The sequence below is a fragment of the Brachyistius frenatus genome, unplaced genomic scaffold (genome assembly GCF_029030835.1).
Source record: "Brachyistius frenatus isolate BFR_SWC_R1_liver_20210118 unplaced genomic scaffold, ASM2903083v1 Contig_243, whole genome shotgun sequence".
NCBI lineage: Eukaryota > Metazoa > Chordata > Actinopteri > Embiotocidae > Brachyistius > Brachyistius frenatus.
In genome coordinates this window covers 388,812-406,826 of record NW_027210842.1, presented here as the reverse complement: position 1 = coordinate 406,826, position 18,015 = coordinate 388,812, and the positions used below count along the sequence as shown (strand labels likewise).

Sequence of the window (18,015 nt, the reverse complement as noted above, 5' to 3'; positions counted from 1 at the left end):
CCCATCAAACCGCTCATACGTGTGTATTTGAATTTTGCTTTCTTCAGTTTTTTGTACAGTTAAAGACTTCACGTTTTAGAAAACGTCCCAGACACATGTAGCAGCTCTGCGGCCGTTTAGACTCGCCGCTCCATTTCTTTGAAAACTCTTTCGAGAGGTACGAGATTTGTTTCCGTTGGTCCGTACATCATGATTCTAACTGTTTGGCTGTGGTTTGTTGTTTTTGATTTTGTTTCATGACATTGTGATTCCTAGTGACTAGGTCGTTAGTACGCCACACTGAGGAGGCCTCAACCATACACACTACCTCTCCGTCTGCCTGCAGCGACTCCAGCGCTGCCGTGCATGAAGACGAGCGCTCGGTGCGGCTGCAGCACGGCAGACGGAAGAAACACAAATCTGGACGTCAAATTCTCCACATCTCACTCACGCTCGTATCTCGATCCCAAAGTGACCAATAATTGGTGTTGGTGCTGTTCGTTCGCCAAAGCAGCCTCGATTCTGGCTCGTGTGTTATTTTGGGTTGCAGCTGAGTTATTTCTACGTTACGCTTTGTTTTTACACCGTTTGACCACCTTTTGAAGCAGCAGCTAAAAAGTACTGCACTTAAAAAGGAATCCGTGAGAAGCCCAACACACGGCTGATAATCGGGTGCCAAAATTTGAGCTGCTCGCTCCGTCGTTTCCACATCGGTCGGATGAATGGAAGCAGGAGCTTGTGTGTTATCCAGTTATTAACGTGGCGGAGGGAGTGTTGTTCAGATGGCCTCTTTAAGTGCAAGTATGTTATTGTTGTTCTTGATAATCACCTGATCTGGGTTTAATTTTGTAACGTGGAAATAGTTCAAAACTGGATTTTTTTTTTTTTTTTTTTTTTATATATATACGTATATGAATATAATGCTGTAAAGTGCAGTCATGATTTAAGAGATTTCTCTTTCACATCAATACAGTAAAAAGAATAAAACCACAGTGAAAAGAGTTGTTTTTGTTCGTCTTCAATTCACATTAAATCTACATGATGCAGTCTTGATGGGAAGGAACAAATTACGTGGAATGAAATAACAATAAATGGAACTCATCTTTGGCAGCTACTGAGAAAAATGTGTAAAATTAGTTACAATTTAAAATATTGGTGACATCCAAATGTATTTTTTCAGTAAAACGCTCACTCGTAGAATATAATATTAATTCTGCTGCTTTGCATCTTTTCACTGTGCATGAATGTTTACGTCTGGACACGTTCAGTTCGTTGGCAGATCAAATCTGTACCATCGCTTTACACCAAACGTTGCCATGGTTACCTGCTGATGCTTTGATGAAATTCAGGAGTTCTTGGAGACTTCTTTGTGCATCAAATGATTGTGATGATACTTTATTGTCAGTTATTTTTTTCTCGCATCACAAAGAATTTGTACAACGAGATAAACACAAAAACACACACATTTAACATCATCGTCACAGAACTCATCAACATAGATTTTATCTGGTTGTAAATCTCACATCTAATTTTATGACTGACCTCCTTCAATCCCTCCTATGTCCGGTTTCATGGTAATAATTTAGATTTACTGTTGAGATGACCCGATCACAGAATGTTTAATATGTCTTATTGAGTTTCTGGAGTGATCAGCTGATGATATCTAAGCAGACAGTTTTGTAAGTTTTGAATTTGATGTCGTGAACAAATGCATGTATCAAATAGGATTAAACACCAGCAGAAGAATTTGTCCACAGGTGGTGACGAAAATCTTTTTTTTTTTTTTTTGCTTTTTCCTTCAGTGTGGTCTTTCCACTTATAGAAATAAAAAATGGTCGACTCTCTGGCTCAATTTTCAGCGGCGGTGGTCCTGTAGATGATTTTCTTTAGAGTGGAATTCTATATTTCTAATAATTTTAGATCTTTTTAATCTTTCAGACTCAAAGGCATCCACAGTCTTTTTGCCTGAAGGCCTTAATAGCATGATGAAAACACACACTTCAATAGCTAATATATAATAATAATAATAATAATAATATAATAGAGATCAAATTAGAACAGGCAGTCACCTCGTTAGTGACACGTCATCTGGAACCTCAGACTCCAACTTCGTGGATGTGAAGGCGTAATAAATGGTGTTCTCACCAGCAGGTGGCGGCAGTGGGACGAGCGACGGATGTAAACCCTTTTTGTAATCGACGAAGAAGAGAAGCGCTTCGTGTACTTCCGGTTAGTAAAGATGGCTCAAGGTTCCCAGAAGTTTAAATCTCAGCGACCAGGAGGCTCCAAGAAACATCAGCCGGGCCGACAGAAGGGCCCGAAGAAAGGAGGTGAGAGTCCAGCACGTGGTTATCTGGTCAGAAAAGAAAACGCACGACATCGACTCGATGAGCTCGAACACGTGACCTGCATGCAAACATGAACACGTGGTTTAAACAAAATGTCCAACGAGAATCATATTAATTAAAAATGTTCATCCAGCGAGTCATGAATTTGACATGCTGCCAGTGATGGACATCTGCTCTGGACACGTGATCATCGCCGCTGATCATTGTTATCCATTATTACGACTTTTGTTCTCATTTTGTTTTGGCGATTTTCATTTAAAAAATTCATACTTGGCTCATAATTTGTGCAGTTTATCTGATTGTACTCAGACAGCGATGAAAAGTGCACTGAGCTATCTTCCATATTTACACCACAACATCCAGAGTTACAGTGTGATTATAAATTCAGATGCCAGATTATTAGGAACCTCGGTCTTAAATAAATGCAGTAAATCAAACTTTGTGAATCAGACAGTCCAACAGAACCACAACCTGCAGCCTGACTGACAGACTTTCACAGACTGGGTTTGATGTTTCATGTGATCGACAGTAATGACGTGTGAACTTGACTCCATGTTTTGGTGCTTCCTGTGAACAGGGCGGGTCATCGCACCGAAGAAGGCTCATGTGGTTCAGCAGCAGAAGCTGAAGAAGGTGAGTTTGAAACGTCGGTCTGATCGCAGCTCCGTAAGTCTAACGGAGGAATCGGACCGTGAACAGTTTTATCTCTGAAGGGTCTCGAGGTCGCCATCAGGAACAAGATCGAGCAGGAGGTGACCCAGAGGGCCAGCTCGTCCCTCCACAAGCCGCTCAGTGTCATTAAAGGGGCCGAAAAGAAAGGAAACCCAGCAGCAGCCCGGCCCGGAACCAGCTCCAAATAGGACCACCGATCAGAACCGAGTCCGACGGTGTTGTGACATAACAGACGGAGTCAAAGTGCTCCACAGATGTTCCACAGATGTTCCACAGATGTTCCACAGATGTTCCACTTAAACTCAGACAGAAACATTTACAGCCATTCTTGTAAATACGCTCGTTTAAGAAGTCAATACTGACTGATCAATATTGACTGATCAACACTGACTGATCAATACTGACTGATCAATACTGACTGATCAATATTGACTGATCAATATTGACTGATCAATACTGACTGATCAATATTGACTGATCAATACTGACTGATCAATATTTACTGTAAAGATCAAAACAAAATGCACCTAGAAAATCACTTTTTAACACGACATTCAAACTTCTTTTTGTGAATCTCTCAGATTATTGTATCGTCTTCACTGTACAGACCATAATAATAAGTGACAACATGACTTCATGATACTCAGTATTAAAGAAGTGAACTACAGTTTTGTATCATCTTGCTTTAATAATCTAAATAATGTGATGTGAGAATATTCGTACAGGAAGACGCTCGAAAACCATCCGAGTTTCAGGGAAATCATTTCTACGTTTAACTGAACTCTGAATGTGAAGTGAAGAACTGAACTGGTGACCTGCGATATTCAGACATCACATCCTCGGTCTGAAAGGCTTCTTACAACATTTGTGTGAAAGCGGTGAAGTTTAATGTTTAAATTCAGGGACCTGAACAGAACCGGAGCCGCCTGTCATCACAGGTTACCATGGCGATGCACCGCTGAACCGGCTTTAAAGCAAATCTGTTATTTTGAGCTAAAACTTCAAGGTGAAGCTGTTGAGCTGAAGCGCCATCTGTCCTGAATAACCAGCATCATTAGAGGAAGCAGCCGGACTCTTCTCAAGGCTGCAGAACCCGGCAGAGGTCCAGAAATACTGTCAACTTCTCTTCCTACAAACCGCTGACGGGGATATTAAAAACACTAAATACAGTTTCTATGAGGAAAAACACAGATTCCATTAAACACATCAGTTACAGTTATTTATTTATTTATTTATAACTTGTAGTTTATGTAGTTCAAAGCACACGTTTACATTGAAGCTTCATGATTAAGAGGTTAACTAACAGAACAGCAGAATCTTCTGGTTAACATCACGAAACAAGCTGTTCAAATACAATCAACTTATCAAGCAGCATGAGTTCAGCAGCACTTCTTTCTGAAGACGTTTAAAGAGCCTTTATGGCGTCCACGCCGTGATGGGAGCGCAGGAAGCGAGGGAAGGAGTCCTCGGCCATCAGGCTGTAGATCCTGTGCTGCGCCTTGTTGAACGTGTCGGCACACGGAGAGTCCATCAGGCTCAGCAGAGCCTCGCGGGTCTCGGCATCGAGGTTCACCTGGAGGGGAAGAAGCAGCTGATCAGAAGAAGCTTCACGTTAAGAGTTCACGCGCATCCTTCTGCCGCTCCTCACCGACCTCCTGCGGGGCGTCGGGGTCGAGGAACTGGCTGTAGATGCTGCTGGCCTTCATCTTCTGCAGGTTTGAAGGCGAAACCCTGTAGTCCTCACACGCCAGCCAGAACTCCAGGTTCTCCTCGCTGAACTCGGACCGCAGGAACCCACGAAACAGCTGCAGACCACCTGAGAGGACCAAAGACGAGAAGGAGCCGCAGAGACGAATCAAGAAGAGTCAAAGAAAGCAACTTCACGTCGGAGATGCTTCTGCTTGTCTGGCTGCAAAACTACAAAACAGTTCTCAGGAAAATCAGCCTCAAAAGGAGCTTCCAAATAGTTCTGTTGTCAAAAACTGTAGAAAGATGTAGAAATATTAACAAATATTATGACCTAAACATTAGGTTTTTAAAAACAGTGTGAGGTCTTAGTGATTTGACATTTTCAGCTGCTGAGTGACATCATGAAAAGTAAAATAGCAAAATGTCAATATTCTCAAGACATTGGCAAAATAAGAGTAAAGCTCAAACTATTTCTATATTCGGATATATTTTATATTAAAGCAAGACTATAACTTTTGAGCAATATCTTCAAATGTGCACACAAGTAGAATTTATTAGTTATGATGTTGAATGTTAAAATGTAACACTGACATCTGAATCAGTAATGATTCATTATTATCATTATTAATGATACATTAGCCAACAGCCTTTAAGAGTGCATTTTATTATGCATTCATTTATTTCTTAAAAAGAAGATTTTTTTTTTATTTATTTTTACTTAGATGGTGTCACTACTATATATTTTCCATAGTTTTACGCCGGTCAAACAAAATGTGTATCAGAACAAATGGCCTTCTTCACAGTAGATATTTTGACTGGCAGTAAATGGTGACAGAACACAGGACTGACGGGATTCAGCCGTCATCAACGTGATCTTTTTCTAATGTGAAATAAAAACGGCCTGTTGTGCTGTTGCATCAATGAACTGACTTTAGAAGCGACGTCTTACTTTTCTTGTTCAGCAGAGTTTCCAGGTCTTGAGGACTTTTTCCATCCTGAATCCTGAGGAGACAGAAGTAGTCAACATGTGGCTTCGGCTCCACTGATTCACTGCTTACTTGAAATGCAGATTTCAGTAGATTTACTTGTGCTTGTGGCTCTCAGCCAGGTGGCTCAACTTCACCCGCATCTCTTTTGCCCTGAAATAACACAGACGCAAGAAATCACAGTGCAACACGACAACAAACACAGCGAGCACATTTATTCATATGAAACATGATGTCTGAGATGAATACTTACTTCTCCAGACATGAGGAAGGCAGCGAGGAGAGACCTTTACACATTGTTAATCTGCAGAGGGAAGAAGAACAGACCTTCAGTCAGTCAGCCTCCCAAACTACAACCAGCTGCTCTTATATTGCTGCCGTGGACCTGCGATCTGATCTGATCTGCTGCTCTCAGACCAGCAGGTGTAGCGACGCAGCTGAATGGAGATGAAACGGCTGAACGAGAGCCCACGTAGGCCTGTCAACGTCCCACACACAGAAAGGCTGCATGGAATAGGAAAATCAAAGGGTGTGTGTGTGTGTGTGTGTGTGTGTGTGTGTGTGTGTGTGTGTGTGTGTGTGTGTGTGTGTGTGTGTGTGTGTGTGTGTGTGTGTGTGTGTGTGTGTGTGTGTGTGTGTGTGTGTGTGTGTGGGGGGGGGGGTTCAGGGTACATTAACAGTCTGTCATCTACAGAACCTACAGCCTCTGAAGTGATGAGGGAGGAGCAGGTGGAGGGGAGACGTCACTCATCACCGGAGAGATGACACAATAATGATGGTGGAAATAATCAAAATCAGAAAATACAATATATCTGCTTTAATAACAGGATTTAATCATTTAATTTGATAACAGGATTCTCTTCCAGCTCTTTCCAGATGTTTTCTTAATGTGTAGGATGCTATTATCAACAGTGATGGAAGAAATACTCACTGACATTCTTCACTCGGATGTTTGAGCTGTGCAGCAGAACATGAACACCAACAGCAGAAAACTGCAGAATATTCAACACAAGTGTGAAAATAGTGAAAATAGTAAACACTGAACATACACGTTTTTCACTGCAGTACATGAGGCCGTTAAACCTTCGAAATAACTTAGCAAAACAACGGATTTCGTCATTCACTGAGGAGTAGATATGTTTTTAAGAATTTGTCATAACTTTTTTTTTTTAAAGTCGTATCACACACAAATTATTATTCAAAGCAGACTATTTTTTGCATGTTTAAATAAAGCAGCCAGATAGTTAATGAGCCTACATTCATTAAAAAGTCCCTTTTGCTTGCAGAATAAACTGAAAGCTTGAAAGCAGTCCGACCACTTATAATGCAGAATGGAGCATTTCATTGTGTTCTCAGAAGCTCAAGTTGGTCCTGATGAAGAGAGAATAATATCTAAGAAGTGACATGCAACAGCCTCCAGATACTCAGATCGACCAATACTCCACCAGCGGGCTCCACCAGAGGGCTCCACCACCATCAGGCTCCACCATCAGGCTCCTCCACCAGAGGGCTCCTCCATCAGAGGGCTCCTCCACCAGAGGGCTCCACCACCATCAGGCTCCACCATCAGGCTCCTCCACCAGAGGGCTCCTCCATCAGAGGGCTCCTCCACCAACGGGCTCCTCCACCAGCAGGCTCCACCAACAGGCTCTTCAACCATCAGGCTCCGCCATCAGGCTCCACCAGAGGGCTCCTCCACCAACGGGCTCCACCACCAGAGGGCTCCACCACCAGAAGGCTCCTCCACCAACGGGCTCCTCCGCCAACGGGCTCCTCCACCAACGGGCTCCACCAGAGGGCTCCTCCACCAGAGGGCTCCTCCACCAACGGGCTCCTCCACCAGAGGGCTCCTCCACCAGAGGGCTCCTCCACCAACGGGCTCCTCCACCAGCAGGCTCCACCAACAGGCTCTTCAACCATCAGGCTCCGCCATCAGGCTCCTCCACCAACGGGCTCCACCACCAGAGGGCTCCACCACCAGAAGGCTCCTCCACCAACGGGCTCCTCCGCCAACGGGCTCCTCCACCAACGGGCTCCACCACCAGAGGGCTCCTCCTCCTGCAGGGGGGCGGCGGTCAGTGTCTCGCTTCCTGCTTCCTCAACAGGAGACGGAGGGATCAACAGGACAGGAGACAGCTGGTCTGGTGTTGGACCCGGTCTCAGGACGGACCCACCGGTCTCAGGACGGACCCACCGGTCTCAGGACGGACCCACCGGTGACCCGGTTTCCTTCTCCCGGTCCTCTGCAGCTGTGAGTAGTATTCTTAGAGCAGATGGAGGTAATCATCTGCGGATATGGAGGATAAGCTGCTGCTGTAGTTGACACAAGATGTGGATCAAACCTGCGTTGGAGGCGTGTTTATGGTGATTACTGATACTGGAACCTTTATCAATAAAGTCAGCAGTTCGTTCCTCAGATCTGTTAGAAAGATGTTTAAAGTTCATTTTAAGAAACGTTTGATTAGCTGCAAGTATTTAAATGATGGATCAGATTGAAGGGAGGACACACTAACATGTAAACCAGGATGTTTCCTAATGACGTAAGATATTTGAATCAATACTTATTATGGTGTTCATTTACATATATACATGATGGGACAAAATAATAGGAACACCATGTCCAATGAAATGAAAACTGGAGGTCTGTATGCTGAAACCTCTTTTCTGCACCTGCATCAATTAACTTTGTGGTCAGTTCAAGCAGACCTGATATTTGAAGTAAAAATATGAACCCACTGATTTTACAGCTCGGTGTGTTTACAGGTGTTGAGGACACAAGAAAAAACGTTTTGTGGCTTCATAGAGAACTTTGAGATATTTGTCCTTTCGTAACATTACTTCAGTCGGAGTCAGCTACTAGCATAACACACCTGAATCTCCAATCTAAACCTGTTGGAGGGTGAGTTGCATTGTGGGTATTGTAGGCAGGTTCTGTGGGAAATAATAATTTTCTTTGAGTTCTGCTGCACTGATTTTAATCTTTTTTTGACATCTATCATGAATTCACAGCTTCTCCTTTAAGGACCCTTCAGTACGGCCTTGCAGGCCTTTGTAGGGTCCCCAAACCATGGTTTGGGACCCAACCATTGTCCTCAGTAAATGTACATCACGGTTTTGATTTGAAAACATAAATGTACACGTGGACGTTTGAAGCAACGACCTTCCTGTGTGTTAAAGTGACTCCGCTGTATCTCACCCAGCTGACTGACTGTGGACCAGTTATGGCACTCCAGCGGGCTCGGTTCCCTCGGGTCCACTGCCAGGACAGCGTGTCCCCGGGTCCGGACCAGGAGAGGGAGAAGTGCTGGGCTGAGCTGTTCGACCAGCTGGACCTCAACAAAGATGGACGCATTGACATGGTTGAACTGCGGGCAGGGCTGGCGGGTCGAGGGCTTCCCAGAGGCTCCCTGGAGAGGGTGAGACAGCAGGACACACCTATGACATCACAGCAGACAGGTCACATGGAGAGGGTGAGACAGCAGGACACACCTATGACATCACAGCACACAGGTCACATGGAGAGGGTGAGACAGCAGGACACACCTATGACATCACAGCAGACAGGTCACATGGAGAGGGTGAGACAGCAGGACACACCTATGACATCACAGCAGACAGGTCACATGGAGAGGGTGAGACAGCAGGACACACCTATGACATCACAGCAGACAGGTCACATGGAGAGGGTGAGACAGCAGGACACACCTATGACATCACAGCAGACAGGTCACATGGAGAGGGTGAGACAGCAGGACACACCTATGACATCACAGCAGACAGGTCACATGGAGAGGGTGAGACAGCAGGACACACGTATGACATCACAGCAGACAGGTCACATGGAGAGGGTGAGACAGCAGGACACACCTATGACATCACAGCAGACAGGTCACATGGAGAGGGTGAGACAGCAGGACACACCTATGACATCACAGCAGACAGGTCACATGGAGAGGGTGAGACAGCAGGACACACCTATGACATCACAGCAGACAGGTCACATGGAGAGGGTGAGACAGCAGGACACACCTATGACATCACAGCAGACAGGTCACATGGAGAGGGTGAGACAGCAGGACACAGGTATGACATCACAGCAGCAGTTTTACATTCTGCACTCTGGAGGACAAACACTCTCTTCCAGGGTCTGTTGACCATCACCAGGCTGGTTATTGAGGTTGGACCGTCACACGTACGTCTGGCTGTCAGAGTTTCCTTCTCTACTGTTGAACATGATCTTCACATTAAACATGAGATCTTCCTCTCTGTTTTTATCATGTAAAACTCTTCACTGTTTATTCAGCAGCACCAGCAGCATGGCTTTGTTTGGTGAATACAAACAGGCTGTCTGTCTGTCTGTCTGTCTGTCTGTCTGTCTGTCTGTCTGTTCTCTCTCTCTCTGTCTGTCTGTCTGTCTGTCTGTCTGTCTGTTCTCTCTCTCTGTCTGTCTGTCTGTCTGTCTGTCCTCTCTGTCTGTCTGTCTGTCTGTTCTCTCTCTCTCTGTCTGTCTGTCTGTCTGTCTGTTCTCTCTCTGTCTGTCTGTTCTCTCTCTCTCTGTCTGTCTGTCTGTCTGTCTGTCTGTCCTCTCTGTCTGTCTGTCTGTCTATCCTCTCTGTCTGTCTGTTCTCTCTCTCTCTGTCTGTCTGTCTGTCTGTTCTCTCTGTCTGTCTGTCTGTCTGTCTGTCCTCTCTGTCTGTCTGTCTGTCTATCCTCTCTGTCTGTCTGTTCTCTCTCTCTGTCTGTCTGTTCTCTCTCTGTCTGTCTGTTCTCTCTCTCTCTGTCTGTCTGTCTGTCTGTCTGTCTGTCCTCTCTGTCTGTCTGTCTGTCTATCTCTCTCTGTCTGTCTGTTCTCTCTCTCTCTCTCTCTCTGTCTGTCTGTCTGTCCTCTCTGTCTGTCTGTCTGTCCTCTCTCTCTCTCTCTGTCTGTCTGTCTGTCTGTCTGTCTGTCTGTTCTCTCTCTGTCTGTCTGTCTGTCTGTCTGTCTGTCTGTCTGTCTGTCTGTCTGTCTGTCTGTCTGTCCTCTCAGTGTGTGTGTGTGTGTAAAGGGCAGCCTGCTGGTTATTTCAGTAGAAGGACTCTGTAAGCTGAGATTTGTAACCTTTCTCTCAGTAGCTCATTAACCAAAGACTTTTCTTCTCTAAGGTTTCTTAATATTTGGTTTAATTCCAGCAGCTCACACGTCTCCTTTTTTTTGTTACCCCTCATTTATTTGTTGTGGTTTTAAAGACTTTGTTCACATTTTTTTAAAGGAATTCTGACAATATCTCAGTAATGGAACTGGATAACAGGTGAAAAGTCCCATTTTAAGGATGGTAGATGATGTTTCAGATGGTTGTTTGATGTGGTTGTCCAAGCTTTATGTTTAAAGACTAGTCAGTATATCTTTATTACGAATTTAAAACACTTTTGAATGCTCAGTGTGACAAACGAATCACTCCAACACAAAATGAACAGTATTTTATGGAGTTCATTCCTCAACAACACAACACACTACAGCACTATATTTAGATACAATAACTCATATAAAGCCTTTAAACCTGGAGTCTTGTCTTGTAGTGTTTCTGTCTCGGTCACCTCTCTTCTGTTTGATAAACTCATGCTGTTGTACAGAACTATTCATAGATTGTCTTTACAATGATTTGATGTCTAATGTTCCTAAAATGTATTTTAATAAGCAGCACTAAACAGGCAGGTTTAGTTTCACTGGTCAGAAAGTATTCGTTGCACTTGTGTACAACCCGAAACAAATGATTGACAGCTGTGTTTCCTGTCTGTGCTGTCAGATCGTGGAGGCCGGAGACACCAACCAGGACGGAGAGCTGGACCTCCAGGAGTTCACGCAGTTCCTTCGCTCCCATGAAAAGCAGCTTAAACTCCTGTTTCGCCGCCTGGACAGGAACAACGACGGTTTGTAGCAGCTCCCAGGACGCAGATGAAATAATTATGATTAATTATTAACTATTATTTCAAAGCGCTGTGTGTCTGCAGGTCAGATAGATGCAGCAGAGATTCAGGACTGCCTGCACGCCATCGGTGTGAACATCAGCCGGGAGGACGCCACCCGGATTTTACAGAGGTCTGTTATCAACCTCAGGTCCGTGTACCCGGACCACACCGTATACTAATATATCTATATATCTATATGTGTATATATAGATATATAGATATTAATGCAACACAGCACATTCAGTTCATTTTCCCACTTTGTTCTTCCCTCGGTGGGAGAGCTGTTACTGACTGGATCTGAGGATGTATTTTTAGATGTGAATTATAATAAATACAATATAAAACCTGATCATCACTGATTAAAATAAGTGTGTGTTACTGCTGGGTTGTGTTTTAATAACACATCCAGCCTCCGTGATGAACAGGCCTGAAGCAACGAAGATATTGATCCTACCTCTTCTGATTCAGTCGGTATTTTAATAATTCTATGACTGATGACTTGTTTCTGTGTTTCAACCAGTATGGACAAAGACGGTACGATGACCATCGACTGGAACGAGTGGCGAGACTACTTCCTGTTTAGACCTCTCGCCAACATGGAGGATGTGGCACGCTACTGGAAACGCTCCATGGTAAAGTGCCACACACTGATACACACACACTGATACACACACACTGATACACACACACTAATACACACACACTGATACACACACACTGATACACACACACTAATACACACACACACACTGATACACACACACACACACACTGATACACACACACACACACACACACACTACACACACACACTGATACACACACACTGATACACACACACTGATACACACACACTAATACACACACACTGATACACACACACTGATACACACACACACACTGATACACACACACACACACACTGATACACACACACACACTGATACACACACACTAATACACACACACTAATACACACACACACACACACTGATACACACACACACTGATACACACACACTGATACACACACACTAATACACACACACACACAGATACACACACACTGATACACACACACTAATACACACACACTGATACACACACACTAATACACACACACTGATACACACACACACACACTGATACACACACACTGATACACACACACTAATACACACACACACTGATACACACACACACACTGATACACACACACACACACTGATACACACACACACACACTGATACACACACACACTGATACACACACACTGATACACACACTCTGATACACACACACACTGATACACACACTCTGATACACACACTCTGATACACACACTGATACACACACACACACACTGATACACACACACTGATACACACACACACACTGATACACACACACACTGATACACACACTCTGATACACACACACACTGATACACACACTCTGATACACACACACTGATACACACACACACTGATACACACACACACACACACTGAGACACACACACTGAGACACACACACTGAGACACACACTCTGATACACACACACTGATACACACACACACTGATACACACACACACACACACACTGAGACACACACACTGAGACACACACACACTGAGACATGATTGGGTCAAAGCATGTGTTCAGTACTTCCTGCCTGAAAAACTCACTTCCTGTTCAGAACTTCTACAGTAGACAAAAAGAACCTCGATTTTAAATGCATTTAGATCCGATAAAGAACAGAATTAATACGGACTGTTCAATAAAGAACAACAGAATTGAAGTATTGTTTTTTATTTCCAACATGTGTCTCTTCCTTCTTTCGGACCTTCTGGCTTCAGTAGATGTTGGATATCGGGGAGCAGCTCACCGTCCCAGACGACTTCTCCGAGGAGGAGAAGAAGTCCGGTTATGTGTGGCGTCAGCTGGTGGCCGGAGCCGTGGCCGGATCCGTGTCCCGGACCGGAACTGCCCCTCTGGATCGCATCAAAGTCTTCCGACAGGTCGCTCCGTCACAGATCCGATCCGTCCGAACCTCACGAGTCTTCACGTGTTGCTGCTTTTGTGTGAAAGCTTTCTGTTGATCTCCATCTTGGACGGTGCAGTGGTTAGCACCATCACCTCACAGCAAAAAAGGTTCCGGGTTTGAATCCGGTCCTGGGCCTTTCTGTGCGGAGTTTGCATGTTCTCCCTGTGCTTGCGTGGGTTCTCTCCGGGTTCTCCGGCTTCCTCCCATCATCCAAAAACATGCACCTCAGGTCAGGTTACCTGGCGCCGCGCTAGTGGCAGCCTGTTGCAGCAGCTCCCCCCTGAGAGCCCCCCCTGAGAGCCCCCCTGAGAGCCCCCTGAGAGCCCCCCTGAGAGCCCCCCTGACAGCCCCCCTTGAGAGCCCCCCTGCTGTAGTGAAGACATTTCCCCTCGGGGATTAATAGAGTGTATAAAATTAAAAAAATTAAAAAATCTTGAGGCTTCAGTCTGCCGTCGCTGCTTCACAGTGATCTTTCTCCTGCAGGTTCATGGCTCCTCGGACTTTAAAGGCAACGTGCTGAGCGGGTTTCAGTTCCTGGTGAAGGAGGGAGGACCGTGGTCGCTGTGGAGAGGAAATGGAATCAATGTGCTCAAACTCGCCCCGGAGACGGCGATCAAGTTCACAGCTTACGAGCAGGTGGAGAGTCTTCCTCAACATCTGTTCATCCCTCATCTCTCCTGTTGGTTCATCCCTTCCTCTGCTACCGTTAAAACATTTAGAGACTTTTTATTCACTTTCTAAACTTTATGAATTTCAGTCAAATACTTAAAGGAACAGTTCAACATTTTTGGAAATATGCTTATTCTCTGATTTAGAATAGAGCTTCGAAACGACTGGAAGAAGACGAAAGCTGCTGGATTTTTTTTTTGGGGCTGAAATTTCTCTGTCTTTGCTTGTTGCTCGGCAACCTCACAGTGACAACAAGACTCCAGGAAGTCCCTGCTCCTGCAAATAGATAGCTAAATAAACATGTCTCCCAAAATGTGGAACTATATCTTACAGTAACAATTCATCTGTTTTGCATTAATCGTATCTAATAATTTGTGACTTCTATGTTCACACAACTCCTTCTTACTGTGTTGGTTTCTCTACATCTCTGCACAGATCAAGAGTTTGATGCGCGACAGTAATGAAACAAGAAGTCTGAGGATTCACGAGAGGTTCGTGGCCGGCTCTCTGGCCGGAGCCACCGCTCAGACAGCCATCTACCCCCTGGAGGTAATATCAGGGTAATTCAGATGTTCATATAGTATCAAGAAAACACTCTTTTGTGGATAGCATGAAAATGACTGATGTCTTTCTTTTGTTTTTCTTTTCCATCTGGTCCCTCCAGGTGCTGAAGACCCGCCTCACACTGAGAAGAACCGGCCAGTACTCAGGAATAGCCGACTGTGCCAAACAGATGCTGCAGAGGGAAGGCGTCGCAGCCTTCTACAAGGGCTACGTCCCCAACATGCTGAGCATCGTGCCGTACGCGGGCATCGACCTGGCCGTCTACGAGGTCAGAGACACGTGAAGACACACGGCAGCTGCAACGCCTCTCTCCTCCATTTCACCTTCTTCTCGCCCGTTTTTATTCCACAGACTCTTAAGCTTTCTTGGCTGAACCGGAACAGAGGTTTAGCTGACCCGGGAGTGATGGTGCTGGTCGGATGCGGCGCTGTTTCCAGCACTTGTGGACAGCTGGCGAGTTACCCGCTGGCGCTGATCCGCACCCGAATGCAGGCTCAAGGTCAGAAAACATGTGGTCAGACATGTCTCGGTGAACACAGACACATGAAGTGCTTTAAAAGGCTCCATTACAGTAAACCCAAAGGTTCTATTATTCACCTTTACCTGCCTGTTATATCCACTCAGGATTATGTACCAAAAATCTCACTGTGGATATGAACTCAAAGCCTCGTAGTCATCCTTACAATATGTTCACAGTATTGATATAGAAGTATTTGGTCATAAATAAAGTGATATTTGATGCCTTCGGTGGAGACTCTGAGAACACGGTGAGATGTTGAGGTTTGTGGTGACTGAAGGCTGCAGCCTGTGATTCACATCATTGTCTTCCTCATCATCATTTATTCCAATTTTCATTTCATTTGTCACAATAAAACTTTAAATGAATTACTTATACCGATGATGAAATTTAGTTGATGCACTGCAGACTTCTTTCCACATCATAGGATGGACTCATTTCGCACACGAGCCACTGGTTTACAACCATTTCAGTTTTCTTTCTTGCAAAAAAAAAAAAAAAAGGCGATGGTTTGTACTGATATTGCCATGACAACACACACTTTGCAGTATTTAAACATCGACATTATGAAAATAGGATGAAGGTTGAGCTCAACGTCCACTTACCAGCTTTTTCTGTAGTTTTTAGTGGACAGAGTTTTCCCAGTTGTCATGGAGACAGCTCATTTATTATCATATCAAAGTTCCACACGTTGGAATGACAAGTGAGCTCACTGATGAGGAAGACTCTGACATGCAGTTGAAAGCTCTGGTGTTCCTTGCGTTGAGATGTTCTGGTGAATCTCTCCGTCAGCCTCCGTGAAAGGAGCCCCGAGACTCTCCATGTTGGCGTCGCTTCACAGCATCGTGACCCAGGAGGGCGTCGCCGGACTTTATCGAGGAATCTCCCCCAACCTGCTGAAAGTCGTCCCCGCCGTGAGCGTGTCCTACGTCGTCTACGAGTACACGAGGATTCTCATGGGAGTGGACATTGAGGGTAGGAGAGGAGGGAAGGGGTAGCCGAAGGTTTGGAGTGGCTTCTGTGTGCAGTGCATGAAGAAACGGCCGCTGACTGCAGGCGGTTTCATGATCTGCTTTCAGCTGAACTGGAAGCTGCTGCAACGCGTTTCAAGTGCGCATGCGGCCGTGGAACAGCTAACCCACCAGCATCGTGCTGCTGCAGTGACTTGGACAGATGAACACTTGCATGAACTCAACAGCTAAAAGGTGCAACCAGTCCTAGAAGCCATGTTAAATTCCTACAGCATTATTTTCTTCCTCTCAGGTGGTCTATAGAGAAGAAGGAGGACTGATGCTAGTTCCTGCTTTGTAAGTGAGAGGAGCCTGAAGGTGTCGTCACACCGGTGAAGTCAGAGTCAGGACTTAGATTGAAAAGTCTTAAACTAATGTTACAAACACGGACGTATGACAACAGTTATTAAAGAACAAAAGAAAGTCACTGAGCGTAACGTTGGGAGGACATGGAGGATGCTGAAAACATGCTCAGTGGAAGAAGTACTGCCGACTCAAGCACATCCAAAGACTTTAAGTGATAAGGAGGGAAACTGCCAAAGCAATATTTATATATTATCAATAATTATTAATCTGCCACATGCTCATGTGGGCCTTGAGTGTTTGTCTATATTCTTTCTAAAAGGTCCAGAGCCACACAGTATTTTCATAAATACTAAACAGTTCACGTTGTCTGTGTCGTGAAACAAATTATATTTATTGCCAGTGAACATTTTGATGTGTCGGTATTTATGTACAAATACGCGCTCGCATTGTGGAGTTTTTCTTTAATAACTTCCATCGAGCCTTTTAATGATGAATGAATGTTACAGATGTTGATGCGCTTTCTGGAAACGCACGAGGCGAACGGAAGCACGGCAGCGATACTCATCCCTTCGTCCTTCGTTTGGATCGACTGTTTCTTTATTCTCAGTCACTGTTACACTGCAGCTGAACGCTACCGAGGTTGTTCGTTCTCTGTAGGTTCACTGTGTAGCTCTGCTTCTGCAACTGTTATGATTGACTGGAATAAACTTGTACCTCTTATTTGTTTTTAATTCAATCCATGTTTTTTTCATTACAAAGGATAAAAGTTGAACAGTTTGATTGAAAAGTAAAAAAACTGAAGCACAGATACTTTATGACTTTACTGACTTAGACATTTCACAGAATATGAAATATTTCTTCTCCATTTAAAGTCCTAAATCCTTTCCACAATCATCTAACTGTCTGATTATTTCTGGGTTTGCATAGAAATATGACATTTTTCACGTGGTCTCATTATTATTCACATACTAGATAGAGACTGTTTAATTGGTTCATTTTCAGCTGTGGAGCTTATTGAAGTGAATCAAATTGAATCAATTGAACAGGCAAAAATCTAAATTTGATCTATAGGCAAACATACAATACAAAATTACATTATATTCTGAAAATACAGTAGAAAGTACATCTGTAGTTGGAAGCCACAAAATTTACAAACTGAACCAAACACTAAATAGCAGCAAACTAAACTGAGTGAATACAAGAGGAACGCTGTTCCTTTGATACGGTAACTAAAATCACTCAACAGACATTATTCTTGACTGTGTAAGTGATCTTTGTGT

General features: G+C 44.3%; 3 protein-coding genes across 7 annotated transcripts; 2 read left to right on the top strand and 1 right to left on the bottom strand.

The window, feature by feature from the left end:
• Positions 1-2,168: 2,168 nt before the first annotated feature.
• cunh19orf53 (chromosome unknown C19orf53 homolog) lies at positions 2,169-3,656 on the top strand. Its single transcript, XM_069720527.1, has 3 exons — positions 2,169-2,309; positions 2,905-2,960; positions 3,041-3,656. Exons 1-3 carry the CDS (start codon positions 2,219-2,221, stop codon positions 3,185-3,187), a joined length of 294 nt encoding a protein of 97 aa, XP_069576628.1. The 5' UTR covers positions 2,169-2,218; the 3' UTR covers positions 3,188-3,656.
• Positions 3,657-4,246: 590 nt separating this feature from the next.
• Positions 4,247-7,785, bottom strand: LOC138633959 (regulator of G-protein signaling 5). 3 transcript variants are annotated; one of them, XM_069720513.1, is made up of 6 exons: positions 6,606-7,785; positions 5,928-5,978; positions 5,774-5,827; positions 5,638-5,690; positions 4,652-4,815; positions 4,247-4,572 (listed from the first exon to the last, which is right to left on the bottom strand). In XM_069720513.1, exons 1-6 carry the CDS (start codon positions 6,719-6,721, stop codon positions 4,405-4,407), a joined length of 606 nt encoding a protein of 201 aa, XP_069576614.1. In that variant the 5' UTR covers positions 6,722-7,785; the 3' UTR covers positions 4,247-4,404. The 3 variants fall into 3 exon arrangements, with proteins under 3 accessions (XP_069576614.1, XP_069576615.1, XP_069576616.1); XM_069720514.1 differs by having other exon boundaries at positions 5,928-6,666; positions 7,120-7,785; XM_069720515.1 differs by having other exon boundaries at positions 6,060-6,695.
• On the top strand, positions 7,760-17,471 carry LOC138633957 (mitochondrial adenyl nucleotide antiporter SLC25A23-like). Of its 3 annotated transcripts, XM_069720510.1 has the most exons (12): positions 7,760-7,925; positions 8,875-9,090; positions 11,458-11,581; positions 11,663-11,750; positions 12,141-12,252; positions 13,485-13,643; positions 14,153-14,305; positions 14,774-14,887; positions 15,003-15,170; positions 15,254-15,401; positions 16,212-16,394; positions 16,683-17,471. In XM_069720510.1, the coding sequence occupies exons 2-12, from the start codon at positions 8,896-8,898 to the stop codon at positions 16,691-16,693; spliced, it is 1,455 nt and encodes a 484-aa protein (XP_069576611.1). In that variant the 5' UTR covers positions 7,760-7,925; positions 8,875-8,895; the 3' UTR covers positions 16,694-17,471. The 3 variants fall into 3 exon arrangements, with proteins under 3 accessions (XP_069576611.1, XP_069576609.1, XP_069576612.1); XM_069720508.1 differs by having other exon boundaries at positions 7,834-7,925; positions 16,212-17,471; XM_069720511.1 differs by lacking the exon at positions 7,760-7,925 and having other exon boundaries at positions 8,926-9,090; positions 11,668-11,750; positions 16,212-17,471.
• The last annotated feature ends 544 nt before the right edge of the window (positions 17,472-18,015 follow it).

Coding starts and splice junctions, on each gene's coding strand:
- cunh19orf53 (XM_069720527.1), top strand. CDS start 2,219: ATGGCTCAAGGTTCCCAGAAGTTTAAATCTCAGCGACCAGGAGGCTCC. Junction 2,310..2,904: donor GAAGGGCCCGAAGAAAGGAG/GTGAGAGTCCAG, acceptor TCCTGTGAACAG/GGCGGGTCATCGCACCGAAG. Junction 2,961..3,040: donor AGCAGCAGAAGCTGAAGAAG/GTGAGTTTGAAA, acceptor TTATCTCTGAAG/GGTCTCGAGGTCGCCATCAG.
- LOC138633959 (XM_069720513.1), bottom strand. CDS start 6,721: ATGTTCAGTGTTTACTATTTTCACTATTTTCACACTTGTGTTGAATAT. Junction 5,979..6,605: donor CATCCGAGTGAAGAATGTCA/GTGAGTATTTCT, acceptor TTCCCTCTGCAG/ATTAACAATGTGTAAAGGTC. Junction 4,816..5,637: donor AACTCTGCTGAACAAGAAAA/GTAAGACGTCGC, acceptor TGGTCCTCTCAG/GTGGTCTGCAGCTGTTTCGT.
- LOC138633957 (XM_069720508.1), top strand. CDS start 8,896: ATGGCACTCCAGCGGGCTCGGTTCCCTCGGGTCCACTGCCAGGACAGC. Junction 14,306..14,773: donor AGTTCACAGCTTACGAGCAG/GTGGAGAGTCTT, acceptor ATCTCTGCACAG/ATCAAGAGTTTGATGCGCGA. Junction 15,171..15,253: donor TCGACCTGGCCGTCTACGAG/GTCAGAGACACG, acceptor TTTATTCCACAG/ACTCTTAAGCTTTCTTGGCT.